Consider the following 20380-nt stretch of genomic DNA (forward strand, 5'->3'; position numbering starts at 1 on the left):
AAATAAATAAATAAATAAAATAAAAGGGGCCAGGAGTGCAGCTCAGCAGCATAGTGCTTACCTAGCATGTTGGAGGCTCTAGGTCCCGTCCCCAGAACCACCAAAAAAATACAAAAAACAAGCTAGTTTCATGTTCCCAACCAAGATGAAATTCTGTCCTTTCCATTCTCAACCATAGTATTGCTCAGACATTTTGGACATTAGGAGCCACAGGCCTAGGCACGGTAATGCGCTGTAAACCTAGCTACTAGAGGTTCCGGGACCGAAGGATATCAAGTTCAAGGCCAGCCTGGGAAATTAGACTCTGTCTCAAAATAAACTGGGCATGTCAGGCCTGGTGCACACCTGAAATCCCAGCACTGGAGAGGCTGAGACAGGAGGGTTGCTGCAAATTCAATGCCAACCTGAACTACATAACAAGAGCCTGTCTCAGAACAATAAAAAATGGGCTGGTGAGATGACTCGGTGGTCTAAAGCACCTACTTAGAACAAACTTAGCAAAGCACAGGGGCCGCGGTTCAATCCCCCAGCACCACATGCCAGCCAGCCCCGCCCCCTGGTGGGCTGAGCTGGCCACACGCGCACACACACACACACACACACGCACAATTAAAAAAAAAACTAACCCTGATGGCATGTGGCTGTCATCTTGGCGGCAGATGTAAAAGGACTGCAAATTCAAGTTTAGCTGGGCAGTTAGCAGCTTAGTAAGATCATGTCTCAACAACAGAGGAAAAAAATAATAATAAAAAATAAACAGAGGAGGGGCCGGGGAGATGGCTCAGTGGAATAAGCGCTTCCCTGGCAAGCGCGAGGGCCTGAGTTCAATCCCCAGTTCCGCAAAATAAATAAACCAAGCAAACAAACAAACAAACAGAGGAGTAACTCAGTGTAAAGGCTCAGGGTGCAAACTCCAGAATCTAAGGTGTGAGATGCTGGGCTCCGTCCCCAGTACTGCAAGAAAACACAGACTTAAGTTTTCTGCTCTAGCCGGGGCAGTGTGTGCACGCTGCACCTCAGTCCTCTGAAAATAGGGGATCGGAGGTTGCTGCCAGCCTCTCAGAGCGAGGAGCAGTGCGTAACTGAGTGCGAGCCTAGGTCAGAGATCCAGCTTTTCTATTCCTTTGGTTTCTGACCACGGAGGTCTTCGTCACATGGGGAGGTAAGGGCTTAGGAGGAGGGTGTCCGTGTAGTTCAGTAGTAGAGCACATGTTTAGCATGCTCCGGCCAGGGGCTGAATCCCCACCACCGAGAGAGTGACTGCTTTCGGCCGTCTTTTCTCCTCGCGACTGATTTCCCATAGGGATTGACTGGAAGGAGGGCCCAGCTTGGGCACCAGGGTGTGCAGGTCTGGCTCGGCCCGCTTGTGTCCTTTCACAAAGACGCTACATCTGAGCACCTAATTCATCCTCTGTGCTGAGCTGGGTTCCAGCCGGTGCTCAGTGCTCCCATTTGAGGGCCATGGTACCAGATGAAGGACATGGGGTTTGGGCCATGTGGTACCCCTGAGATTTCCGTATGAGTCCACAGCTGGTGAAGGGTCCCCTGAGAAGGGCCAGATGGTACTTATAGTCACTTCCCAGTTCTACCTCTTAATTTTTTCGGGGGGAGGGGAGGATAGGGAGACAAGGTCTCACTCTGTAGTTCAGGATGGCCTTGAACTCACAGCGATCCTCCTGCCTCAGCCTCCTGAGTGCTGGGATTACATGTGTGTGCCACCACTCCTGGCCATGCCTCTTAAATTTGGCAAACATCCGCAAGATCACTTTCTGTGGGGCAATTGCAGAACCCCACCCTTTGTATTTTTTAAAAGGAAAACAGGCATGAGGGCTTCCCAAGACAGACCAGCAATCCGGTTCTGCCCCTGGACTCGGCTGGTCTGGACTTATCGAACTAACCACCTTCCTCCTGGGTGCTAAGCATGGTGCTCTTCTCTAACCAGGTCCCAGGAAGTGGGGCCAGGTCGAGTGAGCAGTGTATTTCAAGGACAGCCTGGGCTCTGAGGGTGGCCCAGAGGTCCTGTGCTCCCAGAAAGGAGCTGCACTGTGCTACGCTTCTGGAGCCAGCCCCCCAGCCCCCTCCCAGCCAGCTGCTCCGCTCTGGATAGGTTCCCGAGCACTGGGGCTTCTGTCCCTGGGCAGTCTACCCACCCTCCCAACCCCAACAGCTTTGTCCCTCTTGTCCTCTGTGCAGGGCTTCCATGATACGCAGGAGCCTGGGCTTGGTGCTAGGCTGTAGACCCACCTATCATTGATGCCATTAGAATGTGGTTTTCTGAGCTGGTGGACGAGCTTGGCACACATGAAGCCCTGGTTCAGGCTCCAGTAGTTTTCCTGTGTTCTAGTTTATACCAGTCACTGCCAGCTGTAACACAGGAGTTAAAAAACCAGCCTATTCTATTCTGCCTTCTACGGCAGGGCACTCCCAACCCACTTCACTGCCAGAAGGAGCAACTTGGCAGCAGTGTGGGAGTGTGAGCAAAATAATTCACACCCTGAGTGGACCTTAAAGAGGCCCAGGTTAAGCCAGATACGGTGGCACATGCCTGTAACCCCAGCACTCTGGGAAGCTGAGGCAGGAGGACTGCAAGTTCTCACCCAGCCGGGGCAATTTAGTAACACTCTGTCTCAGAAAATAAGAGGACTGGGGATGTAGTTCAGTGAAGATACTGGGGCCAGTCCCAAGGACTCTAAAAAATAAATTTCAAAAAGGAGTTGAGGACTGGGGAGATAGCTTGGCGGTCTAAGCACCTGTCTGGCAAGCACAAGGACCTGGGTTCAATCCCCGATACCACATGCCGTGCTGGCCCCAGAACCCCAAGTGCACCATGCCAGCCCTGAAACCGGGCATAGTGGTGCGCGTCTGTAGTCCCACTGCTGGGGAGGCGAAGGCGGGAGCATCGCTAGGAGTCCAAGCTGTGCAGCAAGACCCCTGTACCAAATCTTTTTAAAAAGGAGTTAAGAGTCTGGCTGTGTCACTGCCTTGCTGCCTGACGATAAAAAAAGGCAAGCAGGTGCTGGGGAGATAGCTTAGTAGAATAAGCGCTTGCCTGGCAAGCACAAGGGCCTGAGTTCAATCCCCAGTTCTGCCAAGAAAAAAAAAAAAAAAAAAGGCAAGCAGTTGGTCTACAGGAGGTTAAGTTAGTAGCTGGCATGCGTACCTGCCCCCCTCCCTGTTATTAGAGGAATAAATAACACTAATGGTACCTCTAGCCAGTATGTTTGTTGTTGTTGTTCTTGTTGTTTTTGGCAGAACCAGGGATTGAACTCAGGCCCTTGCACTTGCCAGGGAAGCACTTATTCCACTGAGCCATCTCTCAGCCCCACTAGCCAGTATATGCACAGTACTGATTCTGCCTCAGGATTGCTGGGCAAGCTCTAGACAAATACAGATACATAAGCTGCACTTCAGACCAACTGAATAAGGCTCAGGATCAGCCTGGGGCCTGGGCAGGCTTCCCCCCATGTTAACTTAAAAAATTGAGATATAGTTCACATATAAAATTCATACTACGTGTGTTTGGACATGCACATGTCCAAGGTCAAACCCCTGGCCTCATTTGTGCTTAGCAGGGGCTTTCCCATTGAGACACCTCCCCAGCCCTAAAATTCTCCTGCCTTAGCCTCCTGAGCAGGTGAGATTACAGCTGTGTGCTACTACATGTGGCATCCCTTAGAGTCCACAGTTCAGGAGGGCATGGTGGTACAATCCTGTAGTCCCAGATCTTCAGATGGAATCATGTAATGTATGATCAATGATTGATTGTTGGGTTTTTTGGGAGGGAGGTGTGTTGCTGGGGATTGAACCCAGGGCCTTGTACATATTGACAAAAGAGCTTCACTGCTGAACCACATCCCCAACTCCAGTGATTTATTTTTTCCTTTTTTTTTTTTTTTGTGGCCAGCTCAGCCTGCCTAAGCTTGCCTAAGTAGGTGCTTTAGATCGCTGTGCTATCTCCCTGGCCCCCAAGTGATTGTTTTTAAAGCTTCTTACGTAATTCAAAAATAGAGAATGAGATTAGTCATTAGATGCCATTATTAAGGACTCTCCAGTTAGACTGTATAGGTTATAGGGCAATAGTCAAGGGACCATCTCTGTGAGGTCCTGGGCCAGAGGGGATGCCTCAGCGGAAGAGGCTGCTGTGGAGCCATGGTGATGACTCGGGATCCACGCGCTGCTTCCTGTGTATCACCTTCTCCCACTGCAGTGAGTGAGAGGCAGGCGCATTACCAGGCTTCCTGATTTTGGCATAGGAGTCACTGAGGGACAGGCGTAGGTCCTGTCCTGAAAATGTAGGTGCTATAAGCCAGACTTGGCGGATACAAGCTTGATGTAAAGGCTCTGGGTTCAGTCCTCAGTATTGCACACGCCCCAGCAAAGCATGTACGTGGGGGAATTTAGAAGGCTCATCTGTTCTCCTTGCCCTGCTCCACACACCCTGCCACATCTCGGGGCACTGATCTGTGCTGCTCTTGACTTTGTCCCCCACGATTGGGGAAGCCCATGTGTCCTTGGGAAGGGAGTGTGAGGGTGGGGTCTGGGCTTCACTGGACCTCTTTCCTGCAGGTGGCACGAGGTATTCTTTAAAGTGAAGAAAACCATCGGGGATGCTCCAGGCGGGCCATCCAGCGCCTACCTAGCCGACACCACACATACCTCCTTGTATATGGTGAGACCCGGTGGGAGCCAACCAGATGACCTGGTGCAGGCAGGGCTCGGACATGACACTGCCTCCCCCTCACAGGTGGGCTCCACCCTAAGCCCTGTGCCCGCAAGTGCTTCCGGAGGGCCTGGTCTCTGGAACAGCTTATCCCCTCCCGGCCTGGAGGCCTTGGTAACTGCGCTCTGCACTGCCCTGAAGCCCCGTCTGCAGCCAGGGTACGTGAGGCTGTGCCACAGGGCTCTGTCCTGCTTAGGATATGGGGTGAGGGGCAGCCAGAGGACAGTTCCTAGTGGTCCGCTCAGAGCTACTGGGCCTAGCATGGGCCCCGACCTGCTCTATTCTGTAGTAGACTTGCAGGTGTTTCCTGAACATCCTTTGCCTGCCCCCTCACCTAGTCTGTATGGGGAAAGATCTTCCTCCCAGGCAGCTGTCTCTGGGGTGGCCTTGCCCTCGGACACCCGCTGGCCAGCCTGGCCCTGAGGTCATAGCATCTAGCACCAGAGGCCCAAGTGCAGATGCATACCCCTGCTGATGCTGCTCAGCACTGGGGGCCGGCCCTCCTGAAGGCACAGCTAAGCAGGGCCCTGGCCTGGCTGAGGGTACATCCCGTGCCCTGGCCAGAGCTCCAGAGGCCTCACCAAGCAGAGAGGACAGGGCCAAGGATCCCTGTGTCATAGGGACCCCACCAGGGATCTGTTCTCTGTTTGCAGGGGCGTCCTGCTGACAGGTACAAGCTGTGTTCTCCTGCGGGGCCCCCCAGGCAGCGGAAAAACCACAGCAGTGGCCGCTGCCTGCAGTCGCCTCGGGCTGCACTTGCTAAAGGTGAGGGTCTCTGGCTCCCCAGCTTCGGACAGCTCTTCCTCCTCTCCTCTCCCCAGACATGTTCCCACAAGGCAGAGTTGCAGGGTCCTAGCAAGGGAGGCCAGGAAGTAGGCAAGGCATCCAGAGGTGGGTCATGGTCACTGTTCTTGTTTCACCCAGCCCTGCCCTCCAAAGACAGCCTGTGTGTCCTGATTTTTCTGTCCCTGTCCCCCATCATGCCTGTCCCTTGCACACAAACCCTTAACGTGCACCCCACCCCCCAGGTGCCCTGCTCCAGCCTCTGTGCAGACAGCAGTGCCGCCTCAGAGGCAAAGCTGCAGGCCGCCTTCTCCCGGGCCCGCGCCTGCCGTCCTGCCGTCCTGCTGCTCACAGCTGTGGACCTGCTGGGCCGTGACCGCGACGGGATCAGCGAGGACCCTCGGGTGGTAGCTGCGTTATGTCACCTCCTCCTTGATGCGGACCACCACAGCAGGTGTTTGCTTAAGGGCTGAGCCCAGCCTTCTTCCTACAACACCCCAGGGGCTTCTCGGAAACCCATGTGTAGAGGGAGGACGTGGCTGGGCATTTCTTGGGGATGCTGATTGAAGGAATGTGCAACATCTGCCCACAGTGTGTACACCCATGGCAGGAGGGGGTGCAGGTCCCCCATCCCTGCCACCCCACTCCCCTGACCCTCGGTCCTGTGCCCACCTCCAGCTGCCCTCCACTGATGGTTGTGGCCACCACAAGCCGGGCCCAGGACCTGCCTGCCGACGTGCAGACGGCATTTCCCCATGAGCTGGAGGTGCCGGTGCTGTCTGAGGGCCAGCGGCTCAGCATCCTGCAGGCCCTCACTGCTCACCTGCCCCTGGGCCAAGAGGTGAACCTGGCACAGCTGGCGCGGCGGTGTGCAGTGAGTACCCTGCAGGGACCAGGGTAGATGCCGGGGGTTGTGCCTGCTCACCATGCCTGCTCAGGTTCCTTCTGTGGCTCCCTAGGGGTTTGTGGCAGGGGACCTGTGCACCCTTCTGACCCACAGTAGCCGGGCAGCCTGTGCCAGGATCAAGAGCTTGGGGTAAGAGGGGGGTGAGAGAGGGGAACTGGTGGGTGGGCTTGGCTTTGCAGGAGGCCCTCAGCCTACCTGTTTCTCTGCAGTTCAGGGGGCAGCCTGAGTGAGGAGGACGAGGCGGAGCTGTGTGCGGCCGGCTTCCCCCTCTTGGCCGAGGACTTCGGGCAGGCGCTGGAGCAGCTGCAGACAGCTCACTCCCAGGCTGTGGGGGCGCCCAAGGTGGACCCTCCCCACCCCATGCTTGGATCCTGGGAGAGGGGCACAGCGCCCCCACATGCACACCCCAACCCTGTGTTCCTTCCCTAGATCCCCTCAGTGTCCTGGCATGACGTGGGCGGGCTGCAGGATGTGAAAAGGGCAATCCTAGAGACCATCCAGCTCCCCCTGGAGCACCCAGAGCTGCTGGGGCTGGGCCTGCGCCGCTCTGGCCTTCTGCTCCATGGCCCCCCAGGCACTGGAAAGACTCTGCTGGCCAAGGCGGTGGCCACAGAGTGCAGCCTGACCTTCCTCAGGTGTGTAGGTCAGCAGGGGTGGGGGACATGAGGGCCTGCCCACCAGGCAGCTGTGCCCAGCTGGCCACTTGCTCTCACAGTGTGAAAGGACCGGAGCTCATCAACATGTACGTGGGCCAGAGTGAGGAGAATGTGCGTGAAGGTGAGTGGTTGAGACAGCCTCCGGCGCTCCCCATCTCCCTCGGGCACTGAGTCCTCACCACTGTCAGGCCCCTGCCCAGCCAGGTCTGGGCCCTGGGATACCATACCCTGGCTCCCTACCCTCCCTTGAGTCCCTCGCACAGTGTTTTCTAGGGCCAGGGCGGCTGCCCCATGCATCATCTTCTTTGATGAGCTGGATTCCTTGGCTCCAAGCCGTGGAAGAAGTGGGGACTCTGGAGGTGTGATGGACAGGTGAGTGGGCCCAGGATCAAATCCCTGGCCTTTTACTTCTGGATAAAATGTAGAAGATGAGAGGAGCCCCTAGAGGAGAGAGTCCTGAAACAGCAAAAGGGTAGGGCTGGAGTGCAGCTGGGCCCGTGGCTGAGTGGCCAGGAAGAGGTGGGGCAGAGCCTGATGACAGACTTGGGACTCTGGCCTTGCTCCCTCCCTGCAGAGTGGTGTCTCAGCTCCTGGCCGAGCTTGATGGGCTTCACAGCACCCAGGATGTGTTCGTGATCGGAGCCACCAATAGACCAGACCTTCTGGACCCGGCGCTCCTGCGGCCTGGCAGGTGGACCTGAGAACTGCTCGCCCTTACTGGCCCTACTGGGGCTGTGCCCCATTCTATACCTCTGTTATCCCTTGTGGCTGAAATGCTTTCACTACCTGTCTCCCTAAGATTTGACAAGCTGGTGTTTGTTGGGGCGAGCGAGGACCGGGCCTCCCAGCTACGTATTCTGAGTGCCATCACGCACAAGTACGCACTGGGCCTGGGGTGATGAGGGGGTGCGCGGTGTGCTGGACAGCTGCTTAGTGCTGGATCGCAAAGGAGGAGGGTGGTGACACCAGCGGGAGCGACTCTTGTGCACACCAACAGGTTCAAGCTGGAGCCCTCGGTAAGCCTGGTAAGCGTGCTGGACCACTGCCCGCCCCAGCTGACAGGAGCAGATCTTTACTCGCTCTGCTCTGATGCCATGACGTCTGCCCTCAAACGCAGGGTTCATGACCTGGAGGAAGGTGAGCCCCTTGCAGCCCTGGAGCCCAGCCAGGAAGCCAGCGAGGGTGCCTCGGGGCTCTGAGCAGGAAAGTCCTTTCCCAGCATCTCCCACTTTTGTCTCCTGTAGGGCTGGAGCCTGGGAGCTCCACCCTGTTGCTCACCATGGAGGACCTGCTACAGGCTGCTGCCCGGCTGCAGCCCTCTGTCAGCGAGCAGGAGCTGCTCCGGTACAAGCGCATCCAGTCCAAGTTTGCTGCCAGCTAGGAGTCATCAGATGCTGGCACCTACCCACTGTGGCCAAAGGTACCTCCAGGCTCCTCAGAGCCCCAAGAGGAAAGGACTTCCTCAGGATCTGCCCATCTAAGAGTCGCTTCCCCTAGGGGGTGCCCTCAGTGCAGAGATGTCAGAGCCGCGGTACATGTTCAGGGCTATCTCCTGCTTTTTTCAATGCCAGCCTGAGACTGCCAGCTGCTGCTTAGGAGGCCTAGTCCCAGGACAGCCCTGCCTATTTTGCAGCAGAAAATAAAGTGTGTGCTTCCCCCTGCTGGTGGTATGGGGAACTGCATGGGAAGAGGGCGATGCTCCCAACAAGAAACACAGGCAGGATTTTGACTGACACAGCTTGTATTACATTGTTTCTGCCCCGCTTGGAAGAGCCACATTGCTGCTCCTGGGGCCACATTCACTCTGTCCTTTTGAGCACATGGATGAAGTAACAGGGGACATAGGCCTGGCCCTGTTTGTACGGCTTGAAGTCGCCCAGGACACTGTGTTGGCACTTGCCCCCGAAGGCTGCTTCGAGCAGTTCTGTGAAGGGCGCCAAGCGGTGTGGGAAGTAGGAGAGCCGGAACTTGCTGCGCAGGGTAGCAGACAGTGAGGCGGCAGCCTCGGCTCCCCACCACCACCCCTGCCCAGCCAGGCACTACCTGAAGCCCGGGGCACCATCCCGGCCAGCATCTGGCACTTGCACAGTGTAGTCCAGTGTCACCATGTGAGCTTTGTTGTTCACCGTCAGCACCGATGTCGTGATATCCTTGGTCAGGTCACTCTAGCAGCAGGTCAGAGCTGTGTTAGCCTCTGCAGTGCCAGGGCTGTGGACCCAGCTGCACCCGCCCCAGAGCCCACCTTGTAGTAGATGTTCTTCCCTGGAGGGGCACAGCCTGTGCTGAGGATGTAGTCATAGTTGCGATGGTCGATGACCAGCAGGCCGCCTGGCCGTACCATGCTCGCGATGTTCCTGAGCGCCAGCCGGTGCTCGCTCTGGTCACCTGGTCTCCAGGCAGGGTAGAGGCTCTGTCACCAACCTCCTTCCCACATCTCCCTCCAGGGCCAGAAAGGAACATCCGCTCACTCTAGAAAGGGGGCACCAGGGCCACACCACTCACCTTTGCAGTCTGGCAAGTGGGCAAAACTATTCCCAAGGCAGATGACGGCATCAAAGCCGCCACCATCCGGCCGGCATATGTCTTTGTCCAGAGTCATCCAGTTGGCTTCCTCAATGACTAGGAGACAGGAGGGGGAGCAGAAAATAATAGCATCTTGAGGCCAGAGCTGTCAGCTCCTTTGAGGGCATTTCTTCAGAGTGTTGGGCTCCCGCTCAGCTGAGAGGGCCTTTGGTGATGGGGAGACTGGGCAGGAAGGAGGGCTGTATGCTTAGGGGCTGTGATTGGGAAGGGGAGACTGCAAACACAGGTCTGTGAGCTCCACGCCAGGCATGGGGATGGACACCATCTACATTGGCCAGCGTGAAGGCTCTAGGTTCAGAGTACCAGAAAGCCAAATCAAACCACCTAATGCTTCAGATCCACTGTTCTCACAAGTCAGAGGCTGCAGCAGGGGAATGCTGAGCCCAGCAATTCAGAATCAGTCTGGGCAGCCAGCAAGATACCATCCCAGGGTCTGGGCAGATGCCTAGGCTCCCCATATTCCTTATTTTACTTTTTTCTGTCTTTAAAGAGACAGGATCTCGCTATGAAATTCAGGCTGGCCTTGAGCTCACTTTGTAGCCCATCCTGATCTCAAACTTGCAACAATCTTCCTGCAGTCCTCCTGCCTCAGCCTCCGGAGTGTTGGGATTACAGGCATATACTGCCACACCTGGCTGTCATATTCTTGGGAAGCTGAGACAGGATGATTGAAGGTTGAAGCCCTGTGTGGCCACTTAGACCTATGCTGTCTCGAGAAAGGCCAGGGAAGTAGTTCAGTGTGGAGTCCTGGATTTGGTCCCCAGAACTGAAAATAAAGTCTAGCTCTTGATCTCTAATGCCACTTGTGAGACCCACGTTTCCTCTAGGGAAATAACAGTAATGTTCCAGGCTGAAGAGGTGACCTGGGTGTCCAAGGCTTCCCAGAAGGGACAGGCATACCCCACTTGTCAAAGGCTGGGTCTCGCCGCCGGTTCCAGCGCTCTTTCAACGCGTACTTGAGCATCTTGTCGCTGGCATCCACACTTGTCACACTGAAGCCCTCTTCCACCAGCATGATGGAGTCCACCCTGGGAGAAGGGCAGGCTGGTCGGGGAGGTGTGGGCTGCAGGCTGCACCTCTGCCTCCTTTTCCTGACTGAGGACCTCACACATCTGTTCACCACCAGACTTTTTTTTTTTTTTTTTCCTTTGATAATACACCTTTTCAGAGCTGGGCATTAATGTTTGAGGCACCCCTGCGAGGTATAAGGATCATCCCCTTGTAAAAGGGGCAGTGGAGGCTCTGAGGTGCCCTAGGGAGGTGGCCTGTAGCCCCTGGTGGATGCTCGCAGGTCTGAGAAACTTGTATATGAATGTTCCTGGCGCCGGTACCCTGCTCAGGTACATGTTCTTAGCCGACCGAGGCCATTTCTCCGAGGGACAGTGGTAGAGTGAGAAGTCTACTACTGGCCCCGAACTCCAGCCATAGCAGTAGGCCTGGGTCCCCACCCGCGCTTCTGTTTGCCCTGCTACTCACCCAGTGCCACAGGCCACGTCCAGCACTCGCTGACATCCGTGCTGGCGCAGCAGTCCCAGTAGCCACGCTTTGTACTCAGCCGTGCGGCTACGCGTGTCCCCAATGTATAGTTGCCACACGCGCGCCGCCTCCCCATCTGCATACTGGTCCGGGAGCCCCTCGGCTGCTACGCCTAACGAGCGGGTGCGGTAGACGCTGTCCACCATCGTGCCTCCTTCCAGCACCGCGGCCCAGCCACCAGCCGCGCCAGCATTTATCCGAGGCCCGCACCACACTTGACCAATGGCAGTGGAGCGCGGAGACACACCCCCGCCTGGCTCCCTCCTCCCTTGACCCCAGCTGCGAAAGGTGGAACAATTACCCAGCTTACTGGGTACTTACCCGCCCACTTCACTCCACGCAAGCTGATTTTCTTTTTAAAACTGGGGCGCTATCTCTCTGGCTCCACCCCACCCAAGTTGAGAAAGGAAGCAAATTTCAAACTCCACGCAGACTTGATCCCCCCTGTGCCGGCGGGCTGGACCGGCCCACACAGAGGAAGGAGGAATGTCCCGCCTACTGAGGGAGGCCACCTGGGCACGCAGTTGTGCTGGCAGAGCCCTGGCCTTAGGAGCCACAGCCCGCCTGGAGGCCCCAGCGGCACGCTCCTTGAGTTCAGACCTGGTCTGACATGGTGGTGCACGCCTGGAATCTCCCCAGGGAACAAGGCAGGGAGACCAATCTGGGCAATTAGGAGACTCTGCTTCAAAATCTAAAAGGGCTGGTGTGCAGCTCCATCAGGGAGCACCTCTAGGTTTGACCCTTATATTCCAGCACTACAAAGAAGAAAACGAACCAGTAGTCCTAGCCCCAGAGAGATGAAAGGGCCACTGGAGGCCAGCCTGGGTGACACAGAGCCCACTTCGGAAAAGCAAAACGAAAGAGTCCTCCCTTCCTGCTGCGCCCTAGAGACCATCTGCCGCTGGCTCACATCTGTAATCCCAGCACTGTGAGAAGCAGGGGCAGGAGGATGGCAAGTTTGAAGCCGGCCTGGACAGTCTAGGGCTCATTGCAGAGATCCTTGGTTCCTCCCCCAGAAGCACTTAAATAAACCACTGGCCTTCTGCAGGGAAAGATGGGGGGGGGGGGTCATTTTATGGCACCTGCTGCTACACTGCTCTCGGTCACACCCCAGGCCCCGTGGTAGGGTTGGTCCACATCCCTCTTCCGCCCCAGAGCAGGTTTCTCAGATTTCTTTCCTGCTGCAGAGCTCAAACATGTCACCAAACAAATCCAAGATCTGCAGAAAAGCCATGTGCCAGGCCGGCGAGATAGCTCAGAGGTCTAAGCACCTGCTTAGGCAAGCGCCGGGACCAGGGTTTGATCCTGGTACCACGCGCCGTGCCAGCCCCACACCTGGGCGCACTGAGCCAGCCACCAAGACTGGACATAGTGATGCACACCTGTAATCCTGGGCTGCATAGTGAGACCCTGTGCCAAATACATAAAAGAGAGAGAGAGAGAGACAGACAGAGACAGACAGAGAAAGGAAGGAAAAGCCACCTGACTCTGTGCTTGTAGCCTCAGAATGAGAACAAAGGAACCTCTTCTCCCCTAACCCTTCTACCTCAGCCGCAACCTGGAGCTGGAGGGAGACCCCAGATGCTCTGATTGTCTGTCTCCTTAGCACACAGGTGGTCTCAGTCTTGGACAGGTCGATGGCACCTTGGTCTCAGGCACATTGGCTGAGCTGGGTTGTGTGCACCTATTGTCCCAGCTACTCTGGAGCCTGAGGCAGGAGGATTGACAGTTCAAGGCCAACCTCAGGAACTCAGTGAAACCCTGTCTCAAAAAGGGCTGGAGTGTTGCTCAGAGACAGAGCGTTTTGCTAGCTGGCATGCGTGGGGCTCTGGGCCCCGCCCCTGGCTTTGCAAGGAAAAGAAACAGGTGTGTATGAGGTTGATTCATGGATGAGAACTACAGGGTTGCAGGGTTGCTGTGAAAGTCTGGATGGACAACAGGGCTCCACATGTAAGGGGCTGCCCTTCACACTACAGAGCACATGATGGGTCTGGGTATTTATTTGGCAGTACCGGGGATTGAACTCAGGACCTTGCACTTGCCAGGCAGGCACTTATGTGGCTGAGCTGTATCCACGGCCTTGATCTGGGTATTTATAATGGTAGTTTTCTGGTTGGTACCAATCAAATGCCTTACAAAATTTACATTTAAACAACACTCTAGGTTGTGGGGGCTGAGGCACAACTCCAAGTTTTAACCCAGCTAGGTAAATAAGGGACTTAGTAAAGCCATTTCCAAAATAAAATTTCTTTTAAAGGTTAGGTATGAGCACAAGGTTCTGAGTTCTATTCTCAGTAAAAAAACAAACAAACAACAAAAAAAAAAACAATGAGGTTAGATGTGTTGCTCAATGTGAAGGCCCTGGGTTCAGTCCCAGTATGGATTGGTGGTGCTACGTGGAAAATCCACACAGAGCCACCTGGAGACGAGAGGTAGAGTATTACGAGCTACCGTGGATGAACTCCCAAAAGGACCAGAGACCTCACTCTCTTCCCTTGTGGTTTTTCATCTATTCATTTTGCAGAGCTGAGGTCTAACAAGGCGGACAGTGACCACTGAACTCTACCCCCAGCCCCAGCCAGGGTTCAGTTCTTATCACTGGTCAGTAACCAGCTTGTGGTCTGTCTGCAGCGCTTGTGGTGTGGTTGATGGGCACATACAGAGATGGGTCTGACAAGCTGCTTCTGGGGACAAGACTGCTGCACAGGCGCCCTGTCCCTCTCAGGACAGCCGGGCTCTCGCAAAGACTGGTCTGCAGCTCAGCACCGAGCACTTGCCCGGCACACACAGCACTGGGTTCCTTCGCACGCATGGCAGCAACAACAGACAAGGCAGAGATGTCTGTGAGGTCCAAACACAGCAGGCGTGCAGCACGGCAGCCACCTAAGCAAGCTTCCCAGGTGCCTTGTGCCAGGTGCGACAAGGACACCTTGTTCTGACAGGTTTCTGACATGGGACTGAAACCTGGTTAACTTGAGCCCCAATGTGCAGAGGGTGCAAAAGTGGGGCTTAATGCCCAGATTCAGAAAGACATCTACTTAGGAAGGGGGCTGGATGGAGACAGGCTAGTGCTACCATCTGGGCCCTGGGGACACAGCAGGATCCCTGCCTCAGCAACAGGTTAAAGAGCAAGCAGTCCCAGCACTGTCACCCTCAGGCATGGGGCTACGATTGGGTCCCTGGGCCGACACCCTGGAAGCTGATAGGGCTTTAGGAATCAATGACCTTCTGGGACAGAGGTAGGCCAGGCACCCTGACTCTGTGGGTTGGTGACAGAAAAAGGAGCTCAGAGTGGCTGCAAAATCCAGGCCAGAGCGCTGCAAATTGACTCCTGGCCCAGGGTCCTAGTTCCTCCTGCGCTGAATGCAGGGGGTGGGGTGTGCCTGGACCACAAGCCCCAGCCTCAGCACAGGCAAAGCTGTCCCAGCTGCACTCTCCACCGGCCTGCCTGGGAAGGGTTGCTCCCTGGGCTGGGCCTCGGGCCTCTGCAGTCTCTGCAGCTCTGCAACCCTGGTCGTAGGCAGAAGGGTCCTGTGGGGTGTTCACTGGGTGGAGCATCACCTCCTACTCTCTCGTACCCTCCTCGACTTCCTCACAAGACCACTTGTCTGCCTTTCTGATGCACTGGGGCCAAGCCAGGTGTGGTATAAGTGAGCACTCTGCCTGCCCTGGCCTAGCTGTTCCCATTTGCCTTGGGGGTCTTGCTGGTGTGGTGGGTCAGGCTCAAGCAACTGCACCAGGTCAGTGTGGCTAACAAAGGGCAGGGGCAGGGGGAGGGTCCTGGTGGCCAGGCAAGTGAAAGACGTGGAATCTGAGCCCGAGTCCCAGCTATGCCATTTATGACCAGGACCTGTCGCAGACGCTACCTCCTGTGTGTAGTCAGGGTTTAAATTAAAACCAACTTCTAGGGGCCGGCAAGACAGCTCAGCAGTCTAAAGTGCCTGCTTTGGTAAGCTTAGGCAACTCCAAGGACCCGGTCTGATCCCTGGCACCACACGCTGCACCAGCCCCACTCCCAGAGCAGGTTGAGCCAGCCACAAAAACCACACCACACCAAACCAAACCAAACCAAAAAACTTTTGGTGCAGGCCTATAATCCCAGCACTGGGGAGGCTGAGGCAGGAAGATCACAGTGGGTTCTAGACCAGTTTGAACTACATGGTAAGACTGTCTCAAATAACAAAGCAAAATCCACCATTAACAAGGCCCAGCCCCCTGCCCAGGACAGTCTGGGAGCACCTGTCCACCACCCCATCACCTACAAAACATAGGGTAGGGCTGGCCAAATAGCTCAGCAAATTAAAGCAGGAGCAGGAGCCGGGGGTTCAATCCCCGGGCCTGCCATACCAGTCCCACTGATAGGGGCGCACTGAGATGGCAACTGAGACTGGGTGTGGTGGCGCACACCTGTAATCCTAGCTCATGGGAGGCTGTAAACAGGCGGATCACTACTAGTCTGATCTACCAGTGAGACCCTGAACACCCTGTAGACACTTCCCTAAAAAATACAAAAAAACCCAAAAAACAAGAAATAAAAAAACCACCAAAAAACAAAACAATACAGGATAAACAGGTTGCTGAGGACAGGATATCCTCCTCCTGGTGGTTCTGGCCTCCCTTGAACCTTCATAGATTGAGCAAATGTGATAATCCAGGAATAAGGTCCAAGAATAAGTAGGGCAGACAGAGGTTGGGTGACGGGTTCAGAAAACTACAGGACCTAAGGAAGGTACAGGGACAAGGGGGCAAGAGGTGGTGACTGGGACACAGTGCCTAGGACATAGTACAAAGAACAAGCAGGGGCAGAAGGTGAGGGCAGCCGTCACCCTACCTAGGGTCACAGGAGGTGGGTCAGGGTCACTGTACCTCACCAAGCCTTGCCGGAAGCAGCCCTAGGTACTCCCTGCATTGCCACTTGACAGGGCTGTGAGGGGCAGGAGAGGCCACAGGTACTGCAGGGCCTCAGGGGAAGGATGCAGGAGTCACAACCAAAAGGCCAATAGGTCTTTACTCCCAGAGCCCCCAGAAGGGGTGGGCATGGGGCTGGGGGTACAGTCTTGCTTCTCAGGGTACAGGAGAGGGAGATGGAGACTGGGCACTGCCCTTGAGCTCTGCAGATATCTTGTGTGGTTCCAGTATCTGATCCTGTCCCTCCTGAGTCACACTGGGTCCCACAAGTCCTGACCCTGTGGCCACTTGAAGCTCGGGCCAGGAGGGAAACCGTGGCTGCTGTGTGCCCATCCTTGTCCTGAGCTGCAATGTTGAGAGTGTTCAGCATCGAAGTCAATCAGAGCTCATCAGGGGGGCTGTGTGGGAGAGGTGACGCCTTCTGGATGCCCTCCTCCTCCTCGTCCTTGGCACTGGGGTCTCCCTGGAGCCCAAGCTCCTTCCTCTGCTTGCTGCCGCCACTAGTTGCCTTGGCCTGGCTGCCCTTCTTCTTGGCCTTCTTCTCCCCCAGGGTGGCTGTGTCACCCTTCTTGCCGGACCATTGCTCTGCCAGGCAGCCTGTGGGCAGGCAGGAGAGGCTGGGATGTTGGGAAGGGTGGCTGTGGCCTGGGGACTGAGCAGGACCTCGCATGTCCCCAGGGACCCCTTCATACCCACCCAGCACCCCTCGAGGACTCACTGGTGTCCTTGCCCTTCAGCACATGGTTGGTGCACAGGAACTCTGTGAGGTCCTCTTCCTGGTGGTTCCGGTACCAGTCCTCGATCACCTCCTCAAACTCCTCCACCAACACGTCACACTGCGGGCCACAACACCTGGTCGGCCCAGCCCCAGCACCTGCCTCACTCCCTAGCCCCAAGACTCCAGACTACCTGACAGGCAGATGGCTGACATTCATCTGAAGCCACCAAGCCACCTGGCCAGGAGCACCAACTGCCGCCCTCTCCCTACCTGCTTCTTGAGGTCAGCCACCTCGGCGGAGGTCTCATTCCACAGCTCATAGGGGATGTCCATCACCACCTTCACACCCTTGTGCACCAGGCTGTGCAGCGTCTCGAAGGTCTCCGACATGCCCTGGGGTGGGGGGCACGAGGCTGTGTTCACCCCAGGGACTGCAAGGACCTGGCTGCTGGCCCTCGATCAGCCCTCTCGCCCCACTGCCCATCATCCTGCATCGCTCCCCATCCTTTCCAAGGGATGAGCTATATCCTCAGGCCTTTTGATCTTCTGTTTTCTGAGACAGGGTCTCCCGAGTGGCTATGCTGCTCAGGGTCAAACGTGCCATCCTCTCGCCTCAGCCTTCCAGAATGCAGGGGTTACTGGGTGCGTCATCACAGCCTCTGCCCTGAGGCCTTTTGAACTCAGACTCCCTCTCCAGGAAAAGTGTATGTCAGCTACGCCTTCACTGTGCTGAGTACATCCTTCCTGGTGGGAAGAGTGTACAGCAGGGACATGAAGGAACCCCGCCTTTTTTTTTTGGTGGTACCAGGGATTGAACTCAGGACCCTACGCTTGCCAGGCAAGCACTTACTCTACTGAGCTATCTACCTGGCCCAGGACCCCTTATTCTGTCAAAACTATCTCTGTTTCTGGGCAGGGCCAACACTCTACCTATCTCTTCCAAAGTTACACACACACACACACACACACACACACACACGCGCGCACGCATGCACGCGTAGGGGCTGGGCTGTAGATCAAGGAAGGGTACAGGAACCGCCTGACACAAGTGAGGCCCTGGGTTCTATACCCAGAACCACAAAACAATCTCATAACTATAAACACAGCCTCGGGGCCAGGGAGTTAGCTCAGTAGAATAAGCATTTGCCTGGCAAGCTCAAGGGCCTGAGTTCAATCCCTGGTTCTGCCAAAAAACAAAAACAAAAACAAAAACCATAGCCTCTGCACCACCCGCGCTCTGGACACAGCATGTGGCTTTGCACTTTGCCTGTTTGTTCAGGAGCTGAGCTCATGGGCTGCTACAGTTCTCAGTGACTCTCAGGCTATCAACCCTGCCCCTACTGGGAAGAAGCTTGTTTCTAATTGTTTGCTACAGAACATAATTTTAAACAGGTTTTTATTTTTTTATTGTTTATTTTATTTAATTTTTTTGGCGGAACCACAGATTGAACTTGGGCCCTTGTGCTTGCCAGGGAAGAGCTTATTCCACTGAGCCATCTCCCTGGCCCTTATTTATTTATTTATTTATTTGTGTGTGTGTGTGTGTCCAGCTCAGCCCACCAGGGGGCAGGGCTGGCTGGCATGTGGTGCTGGGGATTGAACCGCGGTCCTTGTGCTGTGCTTAGCTAAGCTTGTTCTAAGTAGGTGCTTTAGACCACTGAGCCATCTCACCAGCCCTATTTATTTATTTTTATTAAGGCAAACATGGACTCATGAGCTAAAGTCAGATAACTTTTGTCTTTCAGTACTGGGGATTGAACCCAGGGCCTTCACACTGAACTATATCTATAGGGCTTTTCCTTTATATTTTATATATTTTGAGAAAAGGTACTAGGGCCGGGGAGATGGCTCAGTGGAATAAGCACTTCCCTGGCAAGCACAACGGCCTGAGTTCAATTCCCGGTTCCGCAAAAAAAAAAAAAAGAGAGAGAGAGAGAGAGCTCCCCCATTCAGTAAGAAAATAATTACAACTGGGCTGGTGAGATGGCTCAGTGGTCTAAAGCACCTACTTAGAACAAGCTTAGCAGAGCACAGGGATCACGGTTCAATCCCCCAGCACCACATGCCAGCCAGCCCCGCCCCCTAGTGGGCTGAGCTGGCCACACACTAAATAAATAAATAAATTTAAAAAATTAAAAAAAAAAAAGAAAAGGTCTCACTAAATTGCCAAGTTGCCCATGCTGGGCTTGAACTTGAGATCCTCCTGCTTCAGCTTCCCAGAGTGCTGGGATTACTGCTGTCCACCACCACACCTGGCTGCTAGAAGGGATCTTAGGGGTAATCTTTAGGGCAGCAGTAGGACCTGTCTGAACAACTTCTCTCCAGGGACAGCCTGCTATGTGCACACAAGGAGCATATTCAGTATGACAAGACTGTCAGGGGTGGGTCGAGGGAGGGCTGTGTGGGCCAGGGGTGTGATGACTGACCCCCCAGGTGGCTCTTGAGTCCTCCTGAGTTCCACACCTCAGTGCGCTGCTGGCTCCAACTAGCACAAGGGCATTAGGCCCCAGTGAATGCTCTGCCTGGGGATTTGTGTCTGAGGAGAGGGACCCTGACAGGAGGCCGAGGCTGTCATGAATGTGCCTAACGCCACTGAGCATGAGGTCACTCAGGAGGGGAGGTGTGCAACCAGCAACTCAAGAGTGGGCTGAGGCAGGAGGGTTCCCCGATGCCCAGCGATCACACCCATACCAGCAGGCGCACACACACACAGGCCTGGGCGAGAGTGCGGCACAGCCCACCTTGGCAAAGCGGTTGCTGCCGGCCCTTTCCTTATGCAGGCTGTAGTCCAGGAGCCGCTTGCAGATGGTCTCAGTGACCTCGATTAACCGCAAGTCCCTGCCGAGACAGCAGCAGAGAGGTGCTGAGTCCCCTCCTGGGGCCCTTGCATCCCTCCAGCCCTGCAGCCCGGCACCCGCGCGGCTGGCTCACCGACAACGGGAAGGCAGAGCTGGAAGGGAGAGAGGTCATCGGGCTGGGGGCTCGGGAGGCTGCAACACAGACCAGAGAGACAGCACGGTCACAGCCCCAGGACCCCAGGCCTCCCAGGAGCCCAGCTCTGCTCTGGCGCGAAGCCACTGCCCCGCCCATCCACTCATTCAGTTACTTTCTTCCCAACTGGGGAGGACACTCAGGGCCTTGTCTGTGGTAGGCAAGTGCTATACTTCGAGTTTTTATCTATTTTTTTTAAAGAATCAAGCAAAGATCTATTACAGACAGAGATAGGAGGGGCTCAAGAGCCAAGTGCCAGTGCTCAGAGAAATGAAGCACGTTTTATTTATACTTTCTAAGACAGGGTCTCTCTAGGTAGTCCAGGCCAACCTTGAACTCACTATGTAGCTTTTTTTTTTTTTTGGATCCGAGGATTCACTATGTAGCATCTACTGGCCTCAAACTTAGATCCATACCTCCGCCTCAGCCTCCTGACTGCCAGGATTAGTGTGCACCACCACATTTAGCTGTCAATTTTTTATTTTATTGGTACCAGCATTCAAACTCACCACCTCATGCTTGCCAGCCAGGAGCTGTGCCACTGAGCTATAGCCCCTCAATTTTTTTTTTTTTTTTTT

The 20380-nt window shown here is 55.3% G+C and overlaps 3 protein-coding genes across 6 annotated transcripts in view; 1 reads left to right on the forward strand and 2 right to left on the reverse strand.

The window, feature by feature from the left end:
* Positions 1-8727, forward strand: part of Pex6 (peroxisomal biogenesis factor 6) — a 16750-nt gene extending 8023 nt beyond the window's left edge. Inside the window, exons 4-17 of one of the 2 annotated variants that reach the window (XM_004624420.2) lie at positions 4567-4669; positions 4745-4878; positions 5374-5485; positions 5749-5957; positions 6182-6377; positions 6463-6539; positions 6620-6752; positions 6840-7045; positions 7126-7187; positions 7330-7438; positions 7641-7757; positions 7866-7943; positions 8064-8203; positions 8311-8727. In XM_004624420.2, the coding sequence (XP_004624477.1) occupies positions 4567-4669; positions 4745-4878; positions 5374-5485; positions 5749-5957; positions 6182-6377; positions 6463-6539; positions 6620-6752; positions 6840-7045; positions 7126-7187; positions 7330-7438; positions 7641-7757; positions 7866-7943; positions 8064-8203; positions 8311-8447 (1813 nt within the window). In that variant the 3' untranslated portion in view covers positions 8448-8727. The remainder of the gene's footprint in view (positions 1-4566; positions 4670-4744; positions 4879-5373; positions 5486-5748; positions 5958-6181; positions 6378-6462; positions 6540-6619; positions 6753-6839; positions 7046-7125; positions 7188-7329; positions 7439-7640; positions 7758-7865; positions 7944-8063; positions 8204-8310) is intronic. The other variant, XM_023719815.1, reaches the window with a different exon arrangement.
* A 62-nt stretch (positions 8728-8789) lies between these two features.
* Positions 8790-11366, reverse strand: LOC101577076 (glycine N-methyltransferase). The gene is made up of 6 exons (XM_004624135.2): positions 11126-11366; positions 10550-10677; positions 9569-9685; positions 9309-9451; positions 9110-9231; positions 8790-9037 (listed from the first exon to the last, which is right to left on the reverse strand). The coding sequence occupies exons 1-6, from the start codon at positions 11329-11331 to the stop codon at positions 8866-8868; spliced, it is 888 nt and encodes a 295-aa protein (XP_004624192.1). The 5' UTR covers positions 11332-11366; the 3' UTR covers positions 8790-8865.
* A 4808-nt stretch (positions 11367-16174) lies between these two features.
* The window catches only part of Cnpy3 (canopy FGF signaling regulator 3), an 11969-nt gene continuing 7763 nt past the window's right edge, over positions 16175-20380 (reverse strand). For 2 of the 3 annotated variants that reach the window (XM_023719837.1, XM_023719835.1), the window contains exons 3-7: positions 19743-19761; positions 19553-19649; positions 17082-17204; positions 16812-16929; positions 16175-16690 (exon numbers count right to left, since the gene is read on the reverse strand). In XM_023719837.1, coding sequence (XP_023575605.1) covers positions 16473-16690; positions 16812-16929; positions 17082-17204; positions 19553-19649; positions 19743-19761 — 575 coding nt within the window. In that variant the 3' untranslated portion in view covers positions 16175-16472. The remainder of the gene's footprint in view (positions 16691-16811; positions 16930-17081; positions 17205-19552; positions 19650-19742; positions 19762-20380) is intronic. The other variant, XM_004624136.2, reaches the window with a different exon arrangement.

This window comes from Octodon degus, unplaced genomic scaffold, assembly GCF_000260255.1.
Source record: "Octodon degus isolate 3935 unplaced genomic scaffold, OctDeg1.0 scaffold00005, whole genome shotgun sequence".
NCBI lineage: Eukaryota > Metazoa > Chordata > Mammalia > Rodentia > Octodontidae > Octodon > Octodon degus.